This window comes from Jaculus jaculus, chromosome 1 (assembly GCF_020740685.1).
Source record: "Jaculus jaculus isolate mJacJac1 chromosome 1, mJacJac1.mat.Y.cur, whole genome shotgun sequence".
NCBI lineage: Eukaryota > Metazoa > Chordata > Mammalia > Rodentia > Dipodidae > Jaculus > Jaculus jaculus.
The window spans coordinates 159,586,547-159,611,957 of NC_059102.1; the positions used below are offsets into that span (position 1 = coordinate 159,586,547).

Below are 25,411 nucleotides of genomic sequence, written 5' to 3' on the forward strand. Positions count from 1 at the left end.
TCACGCAGGCGCCTGCGGGCACTCCAGTCCTTCGAGAGGCTGAGCGCGCCGGGCAAGGGGAAGGGTCTCTTTTATAGAGTTAGGGAGAGCAGAAGCAGGTTTACAGAAGCAGAAGCATGATTTCAGTCCCAGCACTGGTTACTGGTTACTTATTAATAGACTTGGAGTCGGTGGGGATCCTTTTTTTTTGTTTTGTTTTCTTCTCGGAAACATCCTGACAGGGTTATCTATAGTACATTAGGCGGGGTCAATGGTCATGCTATGGTCACAAGGTTGTTTGCCTGTCTGCATCTGAGGGTCACAAGGCTGTTTGCCTGTCTGCATCTGGGGGCTGTTTTTGGCTCCTGGTATTTTTCCATGGGTTTTACAGCCTTCCCCCAAATGAAGAGCTCTATATAGTCCACTGCGATCCCAAATTGACTGTACTCCACCCTTGAGTCAGTCCTGGCAGCTCCTGTTTTCCCGGAATAAAATCTTCCATCTTTGCCTCAGAGTGGTCTCCATAGTCTTGGTCACTCCTGAACCTTACAGTAACTAATACAGGAAGTAAGTAAACACAAAGCAAAAGGAGCTTTTGAAGACAAGCTGGCCTGGCCCTTAGCAAACCCACTTCTTGCAGGTTAAACTCCCCACAGCAGGAAACAGAGGATGAACTGCAGCTGGGGTGGGGATTACTACCAGAACTCAGAGCGGGGCAACTGATCCGGTCCTTACACACCCTCAGCAATTTGGTTTCCCAACCTAGGACCCCAAGAGACCATACAACTGCCAATGAAGCTCTTTTCCTTTTCTTCCCACGAGATATCATCTTTCCAAACAGGCATTGGTTTCACCTTGGAGATGGGGCGGCTAAGAGCGGCTTACACAGAATGGGATTCAGCAACAGAATCAGTTAACCTGCAAAGCGCCTATTTCGAGTTAAAGTCAAGTCTCTTTGCACTTCGTCTCCTTGTCACCCCCTGAGAGTCTGAGTTTCTGAGTCTGTTACAATGGGACGAAGCCCTCTTTGTGGCATTACAGAATTAGAACACTGGCCCTTCAGGTGAAGCGCTGAGCCCAGATCTGACAGGTCGAGGGCGCGGGCTGGAGGTGTGACGGCGCGGCGGTTAAAGGCGCTTGGCTTGCGATGCCTGACGGCCCAGGCCCGATTCCCCAGTTGGCCACGTAAAGGCCGATGCGCCGAGTGGCGCACGCATCTGGAGATCGTCTGCAGTGACCCTGGCTCATATGACCATCCCCTCTCCCTCCTGTGGTTGCAACAGGGACCCTGCATACACCGGATGAAGGAAGCAGGAACGAGGCAGGAGTGAGCTGTCTCAAGGGCCTCACGAGGCGTTTCCAAGGCCACGCGTGCGGACTCGGCAACTGGGAGCCAATCCAGTACGACTGAGCTCACGGGAACCGACCCGACACCCCAACTTCAGGAACAGCCTTCCCCACACCCGGGGCCGAACCCAGGGAGCGCCCACTTCCGCTAGCGACTGGCCAAAAATAGCTCCTTCCGGCTGCGCGCTGGACCTGACTGGGGCCGGCGCTGAGTGGGCGGGGCCAGAGCGCCGCCACGCCCCCCTGCGACTTGCCGCCACCAGGAGACGCACTGGCCAATCCGCGCTCCGCCATGTCGTGACGTCACTTCCGGGGCGGGCTGGCGGGCGGGGCCGAGGCAGCACCGCTGCCCTGAGCTGTCTCGGCTCCGCCAGTGGCCACGTCCCCGCGCGGGGCTGGAGGTGCTTTTCTTGCCGTCAGAGGACCACCGCGGGCCTGCCGCGCGCGGGTAAGGGGCTCCCGCGCCGTCCTCCGGGAAGCTGCGGCTGGGGTCCCCGGAGCCGCGGTGGGATTGAGGGCGAGGTCGGAAGAGGGATGAATGGGGGCGCGAGAAGCACGAGAGGGACCAAGGGAAGGAAGGATGAATGGGGGATGCTGCACGCCCGAGCCGGAGGAATGGAGGCGAGGAGGAGGGAGGGAGAAGGAATGGACCGAGGCTCTGCAGGAGCAGGGAGGTGAAGGGGGTCGCGCCTGCAGAGTTTGTTCAGTTTGGGGACACGCGGGGATATTCCCGTGTAGGCGGATCCTTCTAGAGCAACACCCCAACCAGACTGTGTCCTAGAAAGGGTTGAAGCTTTAGGTGACCCAGGCCTGCTCCCCAAACCGTCAGTGTCTGGGAGCCGGTCGTGAGTTTCCATCAGATTTTCCCATCCATCCATCCATCCATCCATCCATCCATCCATCCATCCATCCATCCATCCATCTATCTATCTATCATCTATCTGCCTTGTGTGTGCACTTAAGTGTTAAATTGATGGCTGGAGTCTGCATTCTTACGGTCTGACACCGTGCTTAGAAGTCTAACTTTAACAATTTGCCTCTTCATTTACACCCCTACCCTTAGGAATCAGCTCCAGAATTTTTAATGAAAGTATTTGTTGTTTTGTTTTGTTTTCAAGGTAGGGTCTCGCTCTAGCCCAGGCTGTCCTGGAATTCACTATGTAGTCTCAGGCTGGCCTCAAACTCACAGAGATCCTCCTACCTCTGCTTCCCGAGTGCTGGGATTAAAGGTGTGCACCACCACGCCCGGTTCCTCAATGAAAGCATTTAAAACACAAAATTCTATTTATTTTGGACCAACATAATGTCAGGGATCTACTTACTGGCATTGCCAGCAAGAACGAGACCTTTGGCATTTAGCAGTGTTATCTGGCCTTCCAGAAACCTGGAAAAAGCAGTGTAGTTGAGATGACAACCTATCGTTCCAGGTGCCCGTCTGCCACATGGGCACATCCTTCAGATCACAGGGCAATGTCTATATATACAGGATTACAAGTAAATGTTATCTGAGCTGCTTCTACCAAAGTTCAGAGAGTTGACGTGTCAGGATTAGTGGCTGTGGTTTGTCCTGTACTGGCTTTTCCAGTCCCTACTCCTTGCTAAGTATACCTATAGCTTCCTCAGCTCAGAGTATAAGTAAGGATTAACAGCATGTTAGACTGCTGAAAGAACATTTTCTTTTACCGAGCCTATGGATTACTTGTGTTAGAACTGGTCATGCTGGGGGAAAAATACAACTAATTTAGAGTCATCTTATAATTTTGGACCAAAGAAGGACAGGAAAATTGACACTCAGAGGCACACAGTATGGGGGTGCCTTTCTTGTTAACTGTTACCTAGCTCAAGGGGGTACCTTGCTGCACCTTCCTTCCAGATCCTATGGAGCCTTCAACCTTAGGGGAAGTGTCCAGCTCCAGACTAATCTCTTGTCTCTCCATCTAATCTCTGATTTAATACTTTTTTAAAAAAAATTTATGTTTTTACTTATTTACTTGAGAGTGACAGAGAGAGAAAGAGGCAGATAAGAGAGAGAGAGAGAGAGAACGGACACACCAGGGCTTCTAGCCACTGCAAACACACTCCACATGCATGTGCCTCCTTGTGCACCTGGTTAACGTGGGTCCTGGGGAATCAAGCCTCGAACCAGGGTCCTTAGGCTTCACAGGCAAGTGCTTATCTTTTTCTTTCTTATTTTTTCGAGGTAGGGTCTCACTGTAGCCCAGGCTGACTTGGAATTCATGATGTAGTCTCAGGGTGGCCTCGAACTCACCATGATCCTCCTACCTCGGCCCCATGAATGCTGGGATTAAAGGTGTGTGCCACCATGCCCCATCTTTTTTGGTGTTTTTGAGACAGTCTCACTGTGTACCTCTGAACTTCAGTGTAAACTGGCCTCAAAGTTCTGGTGATCCTTCTGCATCTGCCTCCCAAGTGCTGGGATCACAGATGTGCTGTGCCATGCCTGGTTCTTCCCGATAATAAGTGCTGAACTTTCATTCAAGGCTCCCTGAAGCCCTTGCAGGGAAACATTTTATTTTAATACTTTTTATTGACAACTTCCATAATTGTAAACAATATCCCATGGTAATTCTCTCCCTCCCTCACTTCCCCCTTTGAAACTCCACTCTCCATCATATCCCCTCCCCCTCTCAATCAGTCTCTCTTTTATTTTGATGTCATGATCTTTTCCTCCTCTTATGATGGTCTTGTGTAGGTAGTGTCAGGCGCTGTGAGGTCATGGATATCCAGGCCATTTTGTGTCTGAAGGAGCACAGTGTAAGGAGTCCTACCCTTCCTTTGGCTCTTATATTCTTTCTGCCACCTCTTCTGCAACGGGCCCCCTTGCAGGGAAATGTTTTAAATCACATTAATATTCTCATTGTGAGTAGTTGTGAAAAATTAGTGTGAATCCTTACATACAATTTTTTTAGGTATTATCTCAGTCATGCCCAGGCTGACCTGGAATTAATGGTTATCCTCCTCAGCCTCCAAGTGCTGGAATTCAAGGCGTGCCCCACCACCCCCGACCCCTACATACAATTTTTGTTGTTGTTTTGAGACAGAGCTTGAAGTTTCAGTGATTCTCCTGCCTCTACCTGCTCCCTGTTGTTGGGATTATAGGCATGTGCCATCATATCCGTGATCTTGGCATTGAAGATACTCTGCTGGGAAGTGGAGGCAGGACCATACCAGGGAGATGAAGTCATGGTACAACGAAGGCCTGTTCTCAATACTCCACAGCCGCCAGTTCTGTGGGAGCGACGCCCAGTCCTGTGGGTTAAGAGTAATACATAGTAGAAGTGATCTGGGAAACTTGTGTAGTTTTTAGGGATAGTTCTGTGAGGATACTGTGTGTGTGTGTGTGTGTGTGTGCGTGCGTGTGTGTATACATGCACATGTGTGCTTGCAGGCACGCATACATGTATTGCATAGGGATGCTCACTTGGTGCATCTTATGCATCTTTGTGTCAATAAATATGAATTTACATAAACAACTGAAATTGTATTTTATACATGAATGAGACCATACATTACAGAACTTTTCCAGATTTTTGCCACTAAAAATAATGCTATGCTGAACATCTTTGTAGCTCTCCATCTTGTTGAAACAAGCACATCAGCTTGGAACAGTTAAAAAAATATTTTTATACACCAGGCGTGGTGGTACACTCCTTCAATCCCAGCACTCAGGAGGCAGAGGTAGGAGGATCGACATGAGTTCAAGGCCACCCTGAGACTACATAGTGAATTCCAGGTCAGCCTGATCTATAGTGAGACCCTACCTTGAAAAGCAAAAAACAAGAAAAAAAATTATATGTGTGTGTGTGTATGTGTGTGTGTGTGTGTATATATATATATATATTTATTTGCAAGTAGAGAGAGAGAGGGAGTGAATGAGAAAGAGAGAGAGAGTATGGGCATTCCAGGGCTTCTTGCAAGCAGAGAGAGATAGAAGAGAGACAGAGGGAATGGGTGTGCCAGGGCTTCCAGTGACTACCAACGAACTCCAGATACATGTGCATGTGTATGTGGCTTTCTGTGGGTACTGGCGAATCAAAACGGCCATCAAGCTTTGGAAGCAAGAGCCTCTAATGGCTGTGCCATCTCCAGCTCAACTTTTTTTTTTTCTTGCTTGTTTGTAAGTGTATATGAAATATAGGTGTGGTATGCTATATGCAAGTGTATGTGGGGTGTACTTGTCTACAGTGGCCAGAACAGAATGTTAGGTGTATCACTCCATTGCTTTTCCTCTGGCTCTCATTTTTAAAAATATATTACTTATTTGAGAACGATAGAGGGGAGTGGGAGAAAGAAAGAGATAGAGTGAGTAAGAGCACCAGGGCCTCCAGCCACTGCAAACGAACTCCACATGCGTGTGCCACCTTGTACATCTGGCTTTATGTGGATACTGGGGAATTGAACTCCCGTGCTTTGGCTCTACAGGCAAGCACCTTAACTGTTAAGGCATCTCTCCACTCAGGGCTCTCATCTTGAACTGGAGTCTCTTACTGATATCAGAGCTTGCTGGTTTTTGTAAGCCCAGGTGATTCCCTGCTCTCTGCTTCCCTTTCCAGGAGTGGGGTGAATAGCATTTGTGTCCACTTCCAGTTGCTTATGTGGGATCTGGAGATTCGAACTTACGTGGTTTTAAGCCTTCATGCTTATGCAGGAAGTACATGTAACTGCTGAGCCATCTCTGCAGCCCCAACTTGGAACTCTTTTTTTTGTTTGTTTGTTTGTTTATTTTATTTATTTATTTATTTATTTGAGAGTGACAGACAGAGAAAGAGGCAGAGAGAGAGAGAATGGGTGCGCCAGGGCCTCCAGCCACTGCATCGAACTCCAGACGTGTGCGCCCCCTTGTGCATCTGGCTAATGTGGATCCTGGGGATCGATCCTCGAACCGGGGTCCTTAGGCTTCACAGGCAAGTGCTTAACTGCTAAGCCATCTCTCCAGCCCTCTTTTTCTTAAACTTTATTTTTATTTATTAATTTATTTGAGAGAGAGAGAGAGAAAGAGGCAGAGAGAAGGAGAGAGAATGGGCATGCCAGGGCCTCCAGCCACTGTAAATGAACTTCAGACGCATGCGCCCCCTTGTGCATCTCTAACCTGGAACTCTTGATCCTGCTGCATCCACCCCCCAAGTACTGGCCTTGGGCTGGACAGATGCTTAAAGGCACTTGCTCCATAAACCTGCCAACTAGAATTTGGAACCTAAGAACCTACTTAAAGTCACATACAAAAAGGGCACATGTGTCTGTTATCCAAACTTACCTACCACAATGGGAGTGAGAGTCAGAAGAATTAGGCATCTTGTAGGCCCACTGGTCTGGCCTTCCTAGTGGCAGAATGAGAGAGACCCTGTCTCAAACAAGGAAGAAGGAGAGGACCAACACCCCAAGATTGTTCTCTGACTGGGGTTACAAGCATATGCCAGCAAGATTTCCATCTTTGGACTTCTGCCCGGTTTTTTCTTCTTCTTCTTTTTTTCTTTTTGAGGTGGGGTCTCACTCTAGTCCAGGCTGACCTGGAATTCACCATGGAGTCTCAGGGTGGCCTTGAACTCACAGTGATCCTCCTACCTCTGCCTCCTGAGTGCTGGGATTAAAGGTGTGCGCCACCATGCCCGGCCCAGTTTCTTCTTTAGAACAAATTCCTGTGTAAGAATTGCTACCTCAGGAGGCGTAACATTGAAATTTGGGGTGGGGAGATGTTCATTGGTTAAAGGTGCTTGCTTCTAAAAGCTCTGATTCAGGTTGACCTTTTGCTATCTCAGTGGGCTGTTGAGTACTGCATTTTCTGGGGGTTCCCACACTGAATGTTATGTTCTTGCTAAGGAGTGTTGACTCTTTCAAATCCTAGATGTGTTTCTTACCTCAGAGGAGCATCTGCCTTTGTCCCACATGGGCTTTAACACGGGCCATGGCCTGGGATTACCCCGCCAAGCTGCTCTCCCCTCTCGCAAAGCCAGGCTTCACCTGGCAAGCACACGATGCCAAACCCACAGCTTCCCAAGGAGGAAGACGGCCCAGCCTGCGAGCACCCACTGAGCAGCTGTCTCCGGTGAGTGTCCCAAGCCCCGAAAGGTGGGCCTGCTTATTTGGGGACTATAAAGGGAAGCTAGAAGGGGGGCTTTGCTGGCTCAGCAGAGAGTCATGGAAAAAAGACAGTCAAGTCCCTAGTTAGCAAGGGTGGGAGGCAGTGTGTATGGCCCTCGGAAATCAGAGTTCTAGCTTTCTCTTTCTGAGTGGACTGAGACAGTGGTAGAGGAGAGAAACCTCTTAGCTTCCATGATGCAAATGCAAGTTTCTGCAAGAGGTTCTCTCTTCGGTTTCATGTCCCTAATAGTATCACATTCTCAGGGGCCCTCCACGCAGGGGACATGCAGGCTTTTTTGGTTTTGTTTTTCGAGGTAGGGTCTTGCTCTAGCCCAGGCTGACCTGGAACTATGTAGTCTCAGGGTGGCCTCGAACTCACAGTGATCCTCCTACCTCTGCTCTTTTTATTTTTTATTTGGCACATGTGTATGTGTGTATGATGTAATATGTGTGTAATGTATGCACTTGTGTGTGTAGGTGTGCATGCCTGTGCATACACATGTGCAGGTCAGAGGAGAATGTTGTATGTCCTCCGCTTTCTGCTCACCTGCCGGTCTACTTAAAATGCAGTCTCTCATCCCAGGTCTTCTGGTTTTGGTTTTTCGAGGTAGAGTCTCGCTCTAGTCCATGCTGACTTGGAATTCACTATGTAGTCTCAAGGTGGCCTTGAACTCATGGCAATCCTCCTACCTCTGCCTCCCAAGTGCTGGGATTAAAGTCATGTGCCACCATGCCCAGCTTATGGCTGCTGTTTTTTTTTTTTTTTTTTTTTTTTTAACTAACAACTTCCATGATTGTAAACAATATCCCATGGTAATTCCCTCCCTCCCCCCACTTTCCCCTTTGAAATCCCATTCTCCATCATATCCCCTCCCCCTCTCAATCAGTCTCTCTTTTATTTTGATGTCATCATCTTTTCCTCTTATTATGATGGTCTTGTGTAGGTAGTGTCCGGCACTGTGAGGTCATGGATATCCAGGCCATTATGTGTCTGGAGGAGCACGTTGTAAGGAGTCCTACCCTTCCTTTGGCTCTTACATTCTTTTTGCCACCTCTTCCACAATGGACCCTGAGCCGTGGAAGGTGTGATAGAGATATTGCAGTGCTGAGCACTCCTCTGTCACTTCTTCCCAGCACCGTGATACCTTCTGAGTCATCCCAAGGTTACTGCCATCTGAAAAGAAAAGGTTTTCTATCAAAAGTGCAAGTAGCATTAATATATGGGTATGAACATTAAGAGAAGTGCTTACTGGGCAGTTTGATGAGCATAGTAGATAGATACATTTAGCCAGACAGCAGCAGATGTTACACCCCTAGGACTCATGACTACCCCTGTTGTAGGCTTTCAGTATCAGGGATGTGTTCCCTCTCATGGAGCGGGCCTCCAGTCAAATTAGAAGGCAGCTGGTTTCCCCCATAACGGACATGCCACTATTGCACCAGTTAGCTCATTTGGCCTGGCTGGCCAAATAGAAGGCTTGTAGTGTCCACTGTTGAGTATCTTCACTGGTGATTTCTCTCTCTCCCATTGAACTGCATGCAGCATGGCTTCTTCCAGCTTCCTGTCAGCTGGTTACATGGAGGAGGTTATCCGCTCAGTTCCAGCAGGATTTCTCAGTGGCCTTGCAAGGGCTGCTGTGTTTTTTTTTTTTTTTTTTTTTTTGGTAAGTGGAGCCTAATGATGCTTGGGTCTGTGCTCCAGGTAGAACTTGGGTTACAGGTGTGCATAGCCACACCCACCTTTTTTTGTGGGTACTGGGGAGTTAAACTGGGACAGTCTCAAACCCTCTTGCTTGGGCAGCAAATGCCCATAACCACTGAGCAATCTTCCCAGCCCCAGAAGGACCTTTTTTGTTGTTGTTGTTTTGTTTTCGTTTCTTCAAGGTAGGGTCTCACTATAGCCCAGGCTGACTTGTAACTCACTCTGTAGTCTCAGGGTGGCCTCGAACGCAGGGCTATCCTTCTACTTTTGTCTCCCAAGTGCTGGGATTAAAGGCACACACCACCATACCTGGCCATAAGACCTCTTTAAAAAGACTTAGTTGGGCTGGACAGGTGGCTCAGCAGTTAGGCGCTTGACTGTGAAGCCTAAGGACCCTGGTTTGAGCCTCAATTTCCCAGGACCCATGTTAGCCAGATGCACAAGGGGGCGCACATGTATGGGGTTCGTTTGCAGTGGCTGGTGGCCCTGGTGTGCCCATTCTCTCTCTCTCTCTCTCTCTCTCCTTCTTTCTCTCTCTGTCTGTCACTCCGAAATAAATAAAAAATAAACAAAAGTATTTTAAAAAGACTTTAGTAGAGTCTTGGTTGTGATATAGTTTGTGTCCATTTCAAGAAAAACTGGACAGACAGAAATCTTGAATCAGAAATGTAGAATCAGTTCCTCCCTCACAACTGGAGAAGGAGCCCTGCCCTGGGCTGAAGCTGACCTGTAATTGGGAAGTACTACCAGTTCCCACTGGGCTGCCTGGTGCATGCAGAACATAGCCACACCCATTGGGTATTGTCATCCATGGCTATGTCTGTACTGCACGCGCAGGGCTGAGTAGCTGAGGTGCAGACTGCATGGCCCACTGTCTGAAATACTTGTCATCTGGCCCTTTACAGAAAAGGCCTTGTTAGGATCAGCAAGAGGTTTTAGGGCTTGGGAGTTCAGAGAACTGAGACCCTCCTTGCTCTCTAGAAACTCCTGTCATATTACCCTAACTTAATTGTCCCTTCCCCCTCCCCACAGCAGACTTGCAGTCCAGGGCTAAGGCACAGGGACCATCCTGGACACAATGGTGGCATTTATCTATGTATTATTGTGTGTGTGTGAAGATGTGTGTGCCCCATGTGCACAAATGCAGAGGCCAGAGGATGACATCAGGTGTTACCCATCTTATTTCCCTGAGATGGAATTTCTTGTTGAACCTGGAGCTCCCCATTTTTTGGTTTGACTCTGTAGGCTGACTAGGGAGCCCCAGTGATCATCCTGTCTCCATCTTCACTCAGCTTTGGAGTTTCAGGCATGCGTGGCCATGTCCAGCAGTCATGGGAAATTTTTTCCCTGGGGAGATGTGGACACATGTCTTCACCCCAAATAGGGCTGAGATGGCAGACCAAAGTATGATTACACTAATACCATTTCAGTGAGCCAATGAATTTATTGGGTTCACTGAGAGAACACATATAGGAACGTGGGCCCCCCAAAGCAGCCACTTTGATGGAGATTCCTGTGTCAAAATTACTTGCGGGCTGGAGAAATGGCTTAGTGGTTAAGGAGTTTGCCTGCAAAGCCAAAGGACCCAGGTTCAGCTCCCCAGAACCCACGTAAGCCAGATGCACAAGGGAGCGCATGTGTCTGGAGTTCGTTTGCAGTGGCTAGCGGCCCTGATATACCCATTCTCTTTCTCTCTCTCCCTCAAATAAATAAATGAAGAAAAAAACTTACTCCTTGGATGCTCTTTCTCTCTCAGCCTCTGGATGAGGCCTTACTTACAGAACATCAGGACCCCAGAACAGATGCAGCACAGTCTCATTTCACCCTGATTGACAACTTCCCTGTGGCCACTTCTAGATGCTCCAGGAGCACTTCAGTGGGGCTCACTATACTGGGGTTAACCCCGTGGGTGCTTCTCCCTCAGTCTCGGGTGAGGGCTTACTTACAGAGCATGGAGGCTCCAGAGACACCATCTCATTGGAGCTCCTTGTTCCTAGACCTTTTCCTCTGTATATACTCCATCTTCTCTCTCTTAGGTCATGAGGTCTTGTGTATTATTGTAGACATCTGGGGCAGGGGGCCCCTAAATCTCAGGTGGGGGTCTGGTGACCTTCCCCACACCTCCTCTGCTTTTGATAAAGCCTGCAGTAGTTATTCACACCTTTCATTGAGGAGAAAATTTGCCATACACCACCAGCTTTTTTTTCCCCCTGAGGAAAAAAAAGCCTGGGCTGACCTGGAATTCACTGTGTATTCTCAGGGTGGCCTCGAACTCATGGTGATCCTCCTACCTTTGCCTCCCAAGTGCTGGGATTAAAGGTGTGCACCACCACGCCCGGCTTCAAAACCAGCCTTTTACACTAGTGCTGGGGATTGAACTCAGGTCCTCATGCTTGCATAGCTATCTCCCCAGCCCCTAGTGGTGGTGTTTTTAATTTAATTTAATTAATTAATTTACTTATTTTGGTTTTTCTAGGTAGGGTCTCACTCTAGCCTGGAACTCACTGCATAGTCTCAAGGTAGCCTAGAAACTCATGGTGATTCTCCTACCTCTGCCTCCTGAGGGTTGGGATTAAAGGTGTGTGTTACCATGCCTGGTAGTGGTGACTTCTTTTTTTTTTAATTTTTATTTATTTATTTGAGAGCGACAGACGCAGAGAGAAAGACAGATAGAGGGAGAGAGAGAGAGAATGGGCGCGCCAGGGCTTCCAGCCTCTGCAAACGAACTCCAGACGCGTGCGCCCCCTTGTGCATCTGGCTAACGTGGGACCTGGGGAACCGAGCCTTGAACCGGGGTCCTTAGGCTTCACAGGCAAGCGCTTAACCGCTAAGCCATCTCTCCAGCCCCTTTTTTTGTTTTTTTAATATTCAGTGTTTTTTTTTTTGTTTGTTGTTTTTTGTTTTTTTTGAGAGAGAGAATGGAGATGCAAGGGACTTTTGGCCACTGAGAATGAACACCAGCTGCGTGAGCCCCCTTGTGGGCATGCATGGCATTGCACACTTGTGTCTATACATGGGATCTGGAGGATTCCTACAGGAGTTCATAGGCTCTGACGGCAAGTGCCTTAACTGCTAAACCATCTCTCCAGCCATAATGGTGGCTTTTTGTTGTTGTTGTTGTTTTTGGAGGTAGGGTCTCACTCTAGCTGAGGCTGACCTGGAATTCACTGGGTAGTCTCAGGGTGGCCTTGAACTCATGATGATCCTCCTACCTCTGCCTCCTGAGTGCTGGGATTAAAGGCGAGTGCCACCACGCCCGGCTCTAATGGTGGCATTTTTAAGTGCATCAGTAGATGTGAGCGGGCCAGAGAGAGCTATCTAAATGCCTGCATTTACCCTAGTCCAGCTGCCTTGTCTCTGCTGTCAGCTGAGTGTGAGTTCTTTGTGTTGAAACCTCAGGCTCAATTCTTCCCTGTCAAGATAGTACTGCTCTCCCTACCCCCACCCCCTTGTTTTCCTGTCAGAACAAAGAATGCTTTTTGCACCCTAGAAAACAAATCGAAGTGTGCAGATTGTAAGACACGCCACTTTCCTAAACCTGCAGGACATCAGGCGGCCTCATGACTATTGTGGAGGGAAAGTGTGACTTAAAGTTTCCTACTCTTGGCAAAGGACGCAAGCCTCCTGGTGTGTCCCAGCCTCCCAGAAAGTGTGTGCTATACCTGTTTGCAGCCATGAGAACTTTGCAACAGTCACCATCTGATAGGTCGCAAAGAGCTACCCTGTCACCACCCTGGCCATCCCATTGTGTTGTGTGGGGTGGCCTGCGTGTAGTTCCCAGCACACCTGGAAGAGTTTCGTGGAGTGAGCCGACCCCACAGACACCATGCTGGGTGCTCTCCTGAATGACCTCAGTCACCCTCAGTGTAGCTCAGGAAGGCTCAGAGAAGGTATGTGACTTGTCTGCTTACTTGGAGCTGAATTTTACCCTGGTGTATGCTTTTGGCTAAGGTCGGCCCGCCTTGTCTCTCAGTGTCTTGCATGGTCTCTGGTTCCTTTTCCTATGGCCCCTTCACAAACTGACAGCGGTGCTAAAGGAATGAGGAGAAGGCTGCTTGTGGCGGCATACAGGAAGTGGTCCCTTAGTCCCCGGTGACGAGTGAGTCTCTGACCCAGCTCCCCCAGCCCCACATGCAGCTTGGTGTCTGGAGTCTCCTGCTATGGGCTGTTAAGTGTTGATTTCAAAAAAAAAAACAAAGGACAAGCCAGGTGTGGCAGCATGTGTCTGTAACCCCAGCACTGGAGAAGTGGAGACAGTCAGATCTAGAGGACTCTTTGGCCACCCAGTCTAGCATACTTGGCAGGTTCCAGGCCAGTGAGGGATCCTCTTTCATAAAAGGGTCGGCAGCCCCTGAGGAATGACAGCTGAGATCACCCTCTGGGCTCCACCTGTACCCGCACACTTCACACACACATGCACAAAGGCCAAACAGACATGCTGCTTCTAAAGATTCCTTAGGGCCTCCGCCTCTCATCACCTCTGCAGGATGTCAGAGGCGCTTTAAGGGCCGGCGGGAGGAGATCATGAGGACAGCCTGGTCTCCCCGGTGGAGAAGCTGCCCATTCTACAGCCGTTCCTTCGGTCCTTCATCCAGTGAGCCCGTCAGGTTTGTGCCGCCCCCTGGAAGCCAGGGCTGCGAAGAGGAGGGAGGCAGCAGCTCCTGCCTTCAGCCTAGCGACAGTGGGTAGAGGGAGACAGGGAAGGCATAGGAAGTGCATGGGCGGTGGTGGGTCAGAGGAGAAGAGGATTTACCCAGGATGCCCTGGTTGAGATCATTTTTCAGGTGAGTGCAGGGTACCCAGCAAGATCAGTGCTGCCTGGTGCGTGAGACCTGGGGGGACCTGAGCCTGCCCGAAGGCTTCTCTGGACTCGTCTGTGTCTCACCATTCTTCCTCAACCATGGGCACCTTGTTGTCACAGCTCACCTTGTCAGCTAGGTGGAGCCTTGACCAGCTTTCAGGATAAACCCTGAGTGTCAGCTTCCCTGGCATATCCACCACCACCCCTGACAGAATTCAGTGTTCTTAGTCCCCATGTGGCACCTTGTCCTCTGCCAGCCTTGCCTACCCACCCTCAGAGCGTCAGCCCATGGGCTCTTTCCTTCCCGCTCCCCAGCACTTTGCCCCCTTGCGTGTGCTTACGCCACATGCAAGCTTCATTTCTGGGTCTCCTACTATGCTACAGCCTCCCCCCAGGGAGGAGTTGCATATTTTTTAATCTCCTTTTTCCCCCAAATGTGCTGTTTCCGCACATGACTAGACACTCAGTGTGGTGGTTTGAAAGTGAATGTATGTCCCCCGTAGTTTTAGATTTTTTTGATTAAGATTAAGCTTGCAGCCAGTCATGGTGGCACACATCTTTAATCCCAGCACTTAGAAGGCAGAGGTAGGAGGATCGCCATGACTTTGAGGCCGCCCTGAGACTACATAGTGCATTCCGGGTCAGCCTGGGCTAGAGTGAGACCCTACCTCAGAAAAAAAAAAAAAAACCCTGCTCAGGAGAAGGGGTTACTGGGAGGAGTATCTTGTAGACCAGCCCTACTTAAGGTGTAAAGAGCATTTTAAAAAAATCTTTTATTTTATTTTATTTATTTATATGAGAGCTACAGACAGAGAAAGAGGCAGGGTTGGGGGGGGGGGAATGGTCACGCCAGAGCTTCCAGCCACTGCAGACGAACTCCAGACGCGTGCGCCCCCTTGTGCATCTGGCTAACGTGGGTCCTGGGGAATCAAGCCTTGAACCGGGGTCCTTAGGCTTCACAGGCAAGCGTTTAACCACTAAGCCATCTCTCCAGCCAAGAGCATGTTTTGAGGTGTTTTGAGCTCTGGATGTCTGTGTTTGCTGGCAGTTTGGTGGTGTCCCTCTGCTATGATCTATGGAAGGAAGCCAGTTTCTTCCACCATTGATGGTGTTTCTCCTGGATTCTGTAAGCCTGAAGTAAACCCTTTCCCCTCATAAGTTCCTTCTGGTCAGGTGTTTGTCCAGCAACAGGAAAGTAACTGCCAATGCCTGGTAAATACTAGAGAGGTGGATGGATGGACAGATAATGGGTGGACAAGTAGATGATGGGTGGGGGGTTGGATGGATGGATGGTTATGTAGGAAGATGTGTGGTTGGATGGATGGATGGATTAGTGGGTGGGTGGATTGTTGGTTAGATGGAATGGTTGCTGGATAGATAGTGGATGGGTGGTTAGATGGAACAGTGGATGGATGAGTGTGTGGAGTGATGGATAGGTGGGACGAAGCTGGATGTTCGATAGATGGTGAGTGGATGGATGATGTCTCCTGTGTGAAGGGCATGGCCTGCTGTCCAGGGCACGCACAGCAGCACTAGGCCTGACTTGTGCCCTGCAGGCCATGGAAGAATTCGAGGAGGAAGGCGCGTCCAGTCTTAGTGATGAAAGTGTGTGGTGTCTCAGCATGCCCAAGCCCTGGCTCTGTCCTGCCCTCTCCAACTCTGGCCTCTGGGGAGGGAGAGCGGAACTTGCAGAAGTTGAGACTCACAGGGAAATGGATCACGTGCTTTAGTCAGTGAAGAAGAGCCCTGGAGCAGATTGTCCTCACTACCATGGCTGCGGCATGTCGCGCTCTTTTTGGGCACTGGACCCTAGTCTAAGCGCTGAGCTCTGGGTCTCAGGCAAGCTGTGCTGCTGAACAAACGCCTCTGACCAGCTTGCTTCCTTTACCCCAGGCCCCTGGACCAAGCAGAAGGGAACTGTTGATAGCCTGAGGGGCCAGCTGGCTGGGAGCCTCAGGGACTGGCAGCCCTGCTGCAAGCTCCCCCGCAAGATGTGGACAGCCCTTGTGCTGGTTTGGATTTCCTCCCTGCCCTTGTCTGGAAGCCTGGGCGCATCTGATGAGTCACGTAAGTTAGAAGCACACCTGGCTGCTGGACAGGCCTCCTGTGGTGCCCGAGCAAATCCTAACTCCCCAGGGGCAAGGCTGCAAAAGGACTGTCATGCAGAGCTTCTTGGGGGACATGGACAGCATAGTGGGAATCCCCAGAGGGCCCTACATGGTTCACCTGCTTAGCCCTGCGGAGTATTTATTTATTATTTTTTATTTTTATTTTTGGCTTTTCAAGGCAGGGTCTCAATGTAGCCCAGGCTGACCTGAAATTCACTATAGTCTCAGGGTGGCCTCCAATTCATGACAGTCCTCCAACTTCTGCCTCTCAAGTGCTGGGATTAAAGGCATGCACCACCATGCCCGGCTCTTGCAGAGTATCTTTTTTTAAAAAAAGATGTTACTTTTATTTATTTATTAAAGACAGAGAAAGGGGGGGAGAGTGAGAATGGGCATGCCAGGGCCTCCACCCACTGCCAATGAACTCAAGATGCATGCGCCCCCTTCTGCATCTTACATGGGACCTGGAGAGTCAAACCTGGGTCCTTTAGGCTTCGCAGGCACGCACCTTAACCAGTAAGCCATCTCTCCAGCCCTTGCAGAATATCTTATCTTTGTGAATTTCATGTTTTTTATCGTAAAGTTTGTTCCTTCTCACATCTATGCTCAGTGGACTCCTTAGTCCAGACACTACTCATGTCTCCAAGGACTCCTTCGGCAAAGCCTCTCCCGGAGCTTAGTGCTCTTAACGAAAGTGACTGTCTATGCCATCACCAGCCATCTCCTCTGTAAACCTGGGTGTGTTTGTAGTGGTTTGGGATCCGTTTTAGTTAGTTAGTTAGTTAGTTAGTTAGTTAGTGAGAGAAAATTGGCACGCTAGGGCCTCTAGCCACTGTAAATGAACTCCATATGCATACATCACCTTGTCCATCTAGCTTACATGGCTACTGGGGAAATAATTGAACCATGGGTCCTTGGGCTGCACAGGCAAGTAAACCATCTTCACCCCCTCTGTTTTGTTTTTATTTTTTTTAATTAAAAAAATTTTTTTTTAAATTTTTATTAACATTTTCCATGATTATAAAATATATCCCATGGTAATTCCCTCCCTCCCCACCCCCACACTTTCCCATTTGAAATTCCATTCTCCATCATATTACCTCCCCATTACAATCATTGTAATTACATATATACAATATCAACCTATTAAGTATCGTCCCGTTTTGTTTTTATTTATTTATTTATTTTTAAATTTTATTTATTTATTTATTTATTTATTTATTTGAGAGCGACAGACACAGAGAGAAAGACAGGTAGAGGGAGAGAGAGAGAATGGGCGCGCCAGGGCCTCCAGCCTCTGCAAACGAACTCCAGACGCGTGCGCCCCCTTGTGCATCTGGCTAACGTGGGACCTGGGGAACCGAGCCTCGAACCGGGGTCCTTAGGCTTCACAGGCAAGCGCTTAACTACTACGCCATCTCTCCAGCCCCCGTTTTATTTTTAAATGGCAAATCACGTCCATGATGTGAGACTTCTGGTCAGATGCTTTGAAAATTGGATCTGGTAGCCAAGTTCAGGGCCTCCCTCCGCCATGGACTTGGAGGTTCGAAGAGGGCAAAGGAGTTCTCAACTCAAGGTGTCAGGGCTTCTCAGTGGTCTGTAGTCAGCATATGGGGGAGAAGGCCCAGGCTGGGTAAGGTGGCGCACATCTATCATTCCAGCTCTTGGGAGGCTGAGGCAAGGGGATTTTTATGAGTTTCACATCAGCCTTGGCTACAAAGTAAGACCCCATTTCCTAAAAGGGAAAAAAAACAAACAAATAGCAAGGCTTGGGCCCCCCACCCCCACGTCCCTTAACCCCTGGAGCTCTGGCTGGAGAAGGCGCTGGTGCCCAGAGCAAGCCCTGGGGCGGGGGCCCAGGGTGACTGCAAGTGATCGTCTCTTTCCCTGCTCTTTTTCTCGCTTTAAGGATACTTGGTCCCTCACAAAACGTGGCATGAAGTAGTCAAGAAGAGTGTCTCTGCAGGCCCCGTTACCGGGCTTAATACTACGGCCTCTGAGAAACCAGCCGTTCTGCCACCTTCTGCTGTCACGGCCGAAGAGACTTGGGCCACCAGCCAAAACCCGACAGGAGTCTCCGCAGCAATGACAAGAAATAGGACGAACACGAGCACTCTGACACCTGCGGAAGGGACCACAGATAATGTGACCTCCACGGCTCCCAGCACCCCCAAGTCTGCCACTGCCCCTGGGCCTCCGTCTCTCAGCACACCCTATGCACAAGTGCCAAGCACAGGGGCCGGCACGCCAGCAGCAACAGCGGCCCCGCGTGCTCAGACGACTGCTGCCTCCCCCACCAACACAAGTGGCCCCGCAAGTGCCCCGCCTCCGGCCAAGTCCACACGCATCAACTCTCCCGCGAGCCCTGTGTCCCCCAGCAGCTCCCAAACACGAGACACCACCATCCGGGAGACAACAGACCAGCCAGGGCTTAACACAGCAGGGAGGTCCACCCTCCACCCCTCAAACGCCACCCCAGAGACCACCACCGCCCCCTCCATGGCTTCGATATCGTCTACAGAGGTGACCACCATCACTCCCTCCGTGTCCACAGAGGCGAGCCCCACCGCTCCCTCCGTGACTTCAGTGTCGTCCACACAGATGACCACCACCGCTCCCTCCGTGACTTCAGTGTCGTCCACACAGATGACCACCACCGCTCCCTCCGTGACTTCAGTGTCGTCCACACAGATGACCACCACCGCTCCCTCCGTGACTTCAGTGCCCACAGTGGTGGTCACTACCCAGGCACAAGCTGCAAAGCCAACTGCCAGCACAGTGCCAGCACCTCCCATCAGCCCAAGCCCCAAAGTAGAGACCACATCTCCCACAGCACAGCCAAGCCCTGCACCACCCACCTGGGGAATTGGTGGGCCAGGGACGCCCCAGACACCAGAGCAGGTGGAGACCAAGACCATACCTGGTACTGGTATAGCTAGGCCGACACCTAGAAGCTCAGGGGACCCTAAGGTGCCAACCACAGACTCATGCCAGCTCAGCACCCAAGGCCAGTACCTGGTCATCACCAGTGAGCCCCTAACCCCATCCTTGGTGAACAGAACTTTCCTGCTAGCTCTGCTCGTCCTTGGGGTGACCCTTTTCATCACAGTGCTGGTGGTGTTGGGCCTGCAGGCCTACGAAAGCTACAAGAAGAAGGACTACACGCAGGTGGACTATCTGATCAATGGCATGTATGCAGACTCGGAGATGTGAGGGAGGGCCCCCTCGGAAGACCGTCCACGTTGCCTCGGAGACCAAACCAAGTGCTTCCAGATCTTTTTGGTGCAATTTCAGAGAAATGCAGATGCTTAGGCACATTTAAGCGCTACCAGATTAACTCCATGATCATGAAAGAGTTGCTGCTTTTCATATTTATTTTTGTAAACGATCAGTCCTGTTCGCAGGGATGCCGTGGGGCCAGGTGGCAGGCCCCGGGCCGCTTGGCACTCAGCGTGCTGAATCTTGACCAGAATTAAAGCAACGATTGCTCTCTGTCTGGCACATTTGGGTCAGTGTGTTCTGCCCACTGTCACTTCCAGCGCAGCCTTTTGAGATGCCTGGTGGGGTTGCCTCTGTAAGCGTGTACTGTGACACGCGACCTGATTGATGGTCTGCTGTGTCTGAGCCACTTGCTCCGGCTTCCTCTGCTACTCAGGTGCTTCGAGGCGCTGCTTGGTTTTGACAGTAGGCTCCTCAGCCTGTCAGGTTCTGAGCCTCTGAGAGCCTCATTTGGGTGTGAAAGCACCAAACCCAGCGCAGTCTGCCCAGACAGCAGCTCGGCTGGGACCCACTCAGGCCAGAACCTTGGTGACCCAGCTCAGCGGGAGGTGGAGACTAGAGAGGCTGAGTCTCTGCCTCATCCCAGTCATGGGGTGGTTCTAGAGTCCAGGCCCCTGTCATGAGCAACAACAGCCAGACACAACATGTGCTTGCCACATGCCAGCCACCCTCCTCAGGTGAGCCTTTACCCCAGCAGATGAGCACTACCACCTCCCACTTAAGAATGGGACCACTGAGGCAGAAAGCAAGTGACCCACCGAAGGCCAGAGTCAGACTAAACTACAGTAAGAACTCTCGGGTTGCACTGTTTCTTAGCTGTGCTGGGTCCTGGTGTCTTGTAGATAAACTCTCCTGCTGAGGCACACCCCACCCCTGACCTCTGGTTCTAGACTCCAGGTCCTTTAGCCCCTCTGTTTACTAGCCTGAACTTGGCCTTCACCCCTTCTCTCTCCACCTGCCCAGTGCGGCCAGAGCTGATGACCATGTGATGGCCAGAATGTTGTGCAAAGCTGGCTCCCAGGCCAGGCCTTCAGCTGCTAACTGACGTAGAGCCAGCTGTGGGAGGTTCTGGAGTACAGCTTCATCTGGGAGGTGTGGAATGACATCCAGGTTTAGCCCGGCCAGCATGGTGCCTGGCCCACCCTGTGTAGGGGAGTTGGCTGTTCTGTGGCCACGGCCAAGGCCAGCATTGTCTGCAGCTTCCGTTTCGCCTCTCCAAGATGGCTCTGCTGCTGGGGACCCAGCTTCTCATCCAAGCTCTGCCTTGCCCCAAAGGAGTATCAGCTGGGCCATCACAAAAGACTTAAGTTCCTGACATGTTTGTAGAGCGACACAAAGTGGCAAGAGGGGATTAGAAGCCATACACTGGGGCCTGGAGACATGGCGTAAGTCAGAGGCACAAGGCGGTGCATAGATCTGGAAGTCATTTGCAGTGGCTAGAGGCCCTGACATGCCCATTCTCCACCCCTACCCCCACCTCCTTCTCAAATTAAAATATATATATATTTTAATCCAATCATTAAAAACAAAAAGTTTGCCGGGCATGGTGGCGAACACCTTTAATCCCAGCACTCAGGGGGCAAAGGTAGGAGGATTGTCATGAGTTCGAGGCCATCCAGAGACCACATAGTGAATTTCAGGTCAGCCTGGGCTAGAGCGAGACCCTACCTCAAAAAACCAAACAGAACTTCTACACTGGTCTCACCAGCTTCTGACCCACCCACCTGTCTTGCTCTCACCCTTGTTGATATTCTGTCAGGCTTGCCCTGCTGCCCCGGCTGTGTCTGGTCTGGACTGATAGCTGGGCTCTTCTGCATTCCCAAGCAGCTGACACCCACCTAAGCCATGTGTTTATGCTTAAACCCAGGTGTTGGTTCCAGCAGTGGCTGGAAGACTGGTTGGGTCCTGCCCCTGGCTTGACTCCCTGGTTGACCTGAGTGCCAGGCTGGCACCCATCATTGTCATGTCTTCTGAGAAGAAACTTGCTTCCTGGGACGCCCCTACCCCATTAAAGAATCTGGGCTTTCAAGCGCATTCGCTGTCCCCAGCCAGGCATTACCCCAGTGCCTTAGGAACAAGCTCCCCTCTTAACTGGTGGAGCCCTGGACCCACATGAACCATGTTTTGGAGGGTGCTGTCCCTTTCCGGAAGGTGAGCAGAGGAGCAGGGGTCTGGGACCTCAGCCTGTCCCCCTGCCCCAACCAGCCATCCTGAAAGCTGTTTGCACCTTGGGAACCCCAGTCCCAGCCGCCCACTGGCATTCTGTCATGGATGGCACTTGCAGTTGGCCATAGGTGCCTCAAACTTGTGATAGCCAAGGCCGTGCCCAACATCAATCCCCAGGAATGGGTTCGGCCTAGAGGGAACTCTCTCTGTCCAGTGACCTTGCCGCTTGACTGAGCTAGACATCGATGCTTTGGCCACGTGGCCCACCCCAGCCCTGACAGGGAACTGTCACCAGCTGCCTGAGTACTGCTCCCTGACAACCCGCAGTCAGCCATCCTCCACCTCAATCCCCAACACCCACCACGCCTGCCTGACCATACCCAAGGCCCCTCCTTGGGAAGAGGCCAGGCTTCTCTATCTAGAGAGAGAAAGAGAGAGAGAGAGAGAGGGGAGAGAGGGTCTCAAGAGGGCCTGGGGCTGGGGAGACAGAGGAGAGCCCTCCATGGCAGGCATGTCTGGATCATCTCAGGCCAGGCCAGCTCGCTGCCTTGAAAGGTGGGGATAGTGGGGAGAGCCAGGCACCCTCCTAGCCACGGGATAGTCCCACTGCATTGGCTCATGTGGTGCTTGCTTGTCCACTAGCAGCATTCAGTGGGAGCCCTTCCATGTCCCATGTCTCCCAGTGTGACAGGAGCTCCACCCCAACCACTTAGAAGTGCAGAGAAGGAAAGAGGGCCACACAGAGGAGACACCTTGCCTACCTAGGGACTTCAGAAGAGTCCCTGAAACAGGAGTGACAACAGGACCAGAATGGAGCACAGCACAGCTCTGGCTCACAGGAGGTGCAGTCACTATTTGACGAGTGAGAGTGCCTGTGGAAACTGCCAGAATGCCAGGGTAGAAGTAAGAGTCAGATTCCAGACCCTGCAGCGCCCAGTGAGGAAAGCAAGGTACGAAAAAGTCCAAGTCGCTGGCCCAAGGCCACCCCTCAGGCAGTGGCAGAACGGGATTCACAGACGACCTCCCAGTCTTCGCTGTGCACAGGGCCAGCGGGGGAGCGGAGGCTGTCGCCAAGGCCATGCCCCGTGGAGGTCTATAAGGTGCCCCGCGGATTTCACCGCTGCTTGGCCACTGCACAGGAAGCTCACGTGCACCCCCTGGTGGTCGAGCTTCTCCTGGCAGCACACTTTCTAGCTGTGCCAACCATACAAGGCTCTCTAGCCAGCTGTGAACCCCAGGATCGCCCCTGGTTATCCCTACTGGAGCAGTTTCTCCCTCACAGGTGCTTCCAGGCCGGGGGCGGGATTCCTGTCCCTAAATCTAGAGCCATGTTTTAGGAGGAATGATGTCATGTATGTATGTAAACACACTCCCCAGGGTGGAGCTCAGGGAACTTGTAACCCACTCACATGGTGACCCTGAACCCACAATCTTGGGATCATGTGGAGTAACTATATCTGCATTCATCCACCATCTTTATATCTACACTTTGTTTAAAAAGGCGGGGGTGACCCACATCTTTAATCCCAGCACTCAGGAGTCAGAGGTAGGAGGATTGCTGTGAGTTCGAGGCCACCCTGAGACTACATTGTGAATTCCAGGTCATCCTGAGCCAGAGTGAAACCTTGCCTCAGAAAAACAAAAAACAAAAAACAAAAAAACAAAAAAAAGGAGGGAGTTTCTCATTGGTGGCTCATGCCTATAATCCCGGCCCTCAGGTGGCTGAGGTAGGAGACTCGCAGTGAGTTCAAGGCCAGCCTGGACTACAGAGTGTCAGGTCAGCCTGGGATAGAGTGAGACCCTGCCTCAAAAATAAATATAAATAGATAAAAGGGAAAAACAAAGGGTGGGTGCTCTCCAGCATAGTGAGTGCCCACAGCTCATTTTCTGCTTGCAGAGCTTACACTAGCTGCCACGTCCCTTAATTATGCCAGAGCACATTCTTCCAGCTCCCCCACCCCACCCCCGGCTCATCCTCCACTTAGCAGCCAAGAGGATATTTTTAAAACAGAACTCAGATCATAGTAATGCTCAGTTCCCTGGGCTGGCCTCCTACTGAGGTTGGGAGAAAGAAATCCAAACATTTGAGCTAAAAATGCACGTTGCCAGAGGGAGGTGGTGGTGAAAAAAAAAAAAAAAAAGTCAAGGGAACGTGGGCTCTGGGCTCCGTGACACAGGGCTGCCGGGAATTGGGAGGGGAAGAGAAAGTCAGGTCCAGCACCCATGATCCTGGGGCTTAAAGCAGAATGATGTCACCAGGGTTAGGGTCTGAATAATTATTTTATTGAAGTGACCTGCTGAGGTTGGCTTTAAAAGGCTGAAGGATGGGCTGGAGAGATGGTTTAGCGGTTAAGCACTTGCCTGTGAAGCCTAAGGACCCCAGTTCGAGGGTTGATTCCCCAGGACCCACGTTAGCAAGATGCACAAGGGGGCACACATGTCTGGAGTTCGTTTGCAGTGGCTGGAAGCCCTGGCACGCCCATTCTCTTTCTCTCTCTCTCTCTCTCTCTCTCTCTCTGCCTGTCATTCTCAAATAAATTTTTAAAAATTTAAAAAGCTGAAGGACTAGGGGAGAGCGATAAAGCACTGACATAGTCAGAAGCTGCTGGGGAGGTGACCTGCCCCTCTCTTCCCTATGTCTGTGTGTGTATGGAAATGTCCATGGTGAAAAGTTAGAAAGGGAGGGAAGGGAGGCAGCGCCGCGGCGGCCTGCGGGCCGGGGCTGCTCTGGGGCTGTTGGGAGCTGCTGCGGCGGAAACTGCAGCAGAGCTGGGCAGGCTTCTCCAGCCCTCCATGTGGACCAGCTTTAGCAATCCAGGGCACACCCATATTCACAGAGCTAGCAAATGACACCACTGGAGATGACAGTTCCAGCCTTTTGGATAATGTCTTTTGGATGGCAGCTCCCAAAAACAGACGCACCACTGAAGTCAACCGGTGTAGGAGAAGAAACTCCCAGAAGCTTGTTAAAGTTAAGAACAATATAGATGTTTGCCCCCAGTGTGGTCACCTGAAGCAGAAGCATGTCCTTTGTGGCTATTGCTATGAGAAAGTGCAGCAGGAGACCAAAGAAGTCAGAAAACAAATATGGAAGCAAGAAGGGGGACCTTTTAAGGCTCCTGCCTTAGAGACGGTGGTGCTGTATACCAGAGAGACGCCCTCCGAACAAGATCAGGGCAAGAGGATTGTTGAACGAGACAGGAAAAGGCTGTCCTGGTTCACCCAGAATTGACACCAAAGAGGCTGGAAAGATAACTCCATAGCAAGACCTCTGTCTAGGAATTGGAAGTCTTTGTGGTCATATGGTGTGCCTGTTTACAACATAAAAATATTTTATAAGTAGTTTTAATTGAGGTACTTGGAAGAATGTATCATGAATAAACAAAATGTTTTGTGGTTTAAAAAAAAAAAAGAAAAGAAAGGGAGGGAAGGGAAGGGAAGAGAAGGAAGAATGGAGGTTGTCTTCTGTCTTGTAAGTAAATGATCTTTCTGGTTGATATAGGGAGGGTCCTTGGGAGGCTGCAGGGTCATCCCCAGGGCGAGGGTGCTGGCTTGGAACCGAGTGCCGTTCATGGCTGAGAGAAAAGACAGGGAACTTGAGGACATGTTTTTTTTTTTAAAAAAACTATTTATTTATTTGAGAGAAAGAGGGAAAGAAAGGCGGGGTGGGGGGATGGGCGCACCAGGGCCTCCAGCCACTGCAAATGAACTCCAGATGCGTGCGCCCCCTTGTGCATACGTGGGTCCTGGAGAATCGAACCAGGATCCTTTGGCTTTGCAGGCACACACCATCTCTCCAGCCCCACTTCTTCTATTTTTAAAAAAATAGTTTTCATGTATTTATTTGAGAGAGAGAAAGAAAGAAAGAGGCAGATAGAATGGGTACAATGGGGCCGCTAGCCACGCAAATGAACTCAGACACGTGCCAGC

General features: G+C 50.6%; 2 protein-coding genes across 3 annotated transcripts; both read left to right on the top strand.

Moving 5' to 3' along the window:
- Positions 1-1,650: 1,650 nt before the first annotated feature.
- Positions 1,651-19,537, top strand: C1H11orf24 (chromosome 1 C11orf24 homolog). Of its 2 annotated transcripts, XM_045141775.1 has the most exons (4): positions 1,651-1,774; positions 7,190-7,390; positions 15,822-15,995; positions 17,946-19,537. In XM_045141775.1, the coding sequence occupies exons 3-4, from the start codon at positions 15,920-15,922 to the stop codon at positions 19,247-19,249; spliced, it is 1,380 nt and encodes a 459-aa protein (XP_044997710.1). In that variant the 5' UTR covers positions 1,651-1,774; positions 7,190-7,390; positions 15,822-15,919; the 3' UTR covers positions 19,250-19,537. The 2 variants fall into 2 exon arrangements, with proteins under 2 accessions (XP_044997710.1, XP_044997711.1); XM_045141776.1 differs by lacking the exon at positions 7,190-7,390 and having other exon boundaries at positions 1,714-1,774.
- A 1,158-nt stretch (positions 19,538-20,695) lies between these two features.
- LOC123455370 (39S ribosomal protein L32, mitochondrial-like) lies at positions 20,696-24,744 on the top strand. Its single transcript, XM_045136215.1, has 2 exons — positions 20,696-20,700; positions 24,158-24,744. The coding sequence occupies exons 1-2, from the start codon at positions 20,696-20,698 to the stop codon at positions 24,711-24,713; spliced, it is 561 nt and encodes a 186-aa protein (XP_044992150.1). The 3' UTR covers positions 24,714-24,744.
- The last annotated feature ends 667 nt before the right edge of the window (positions 24,745-25,411 follow it).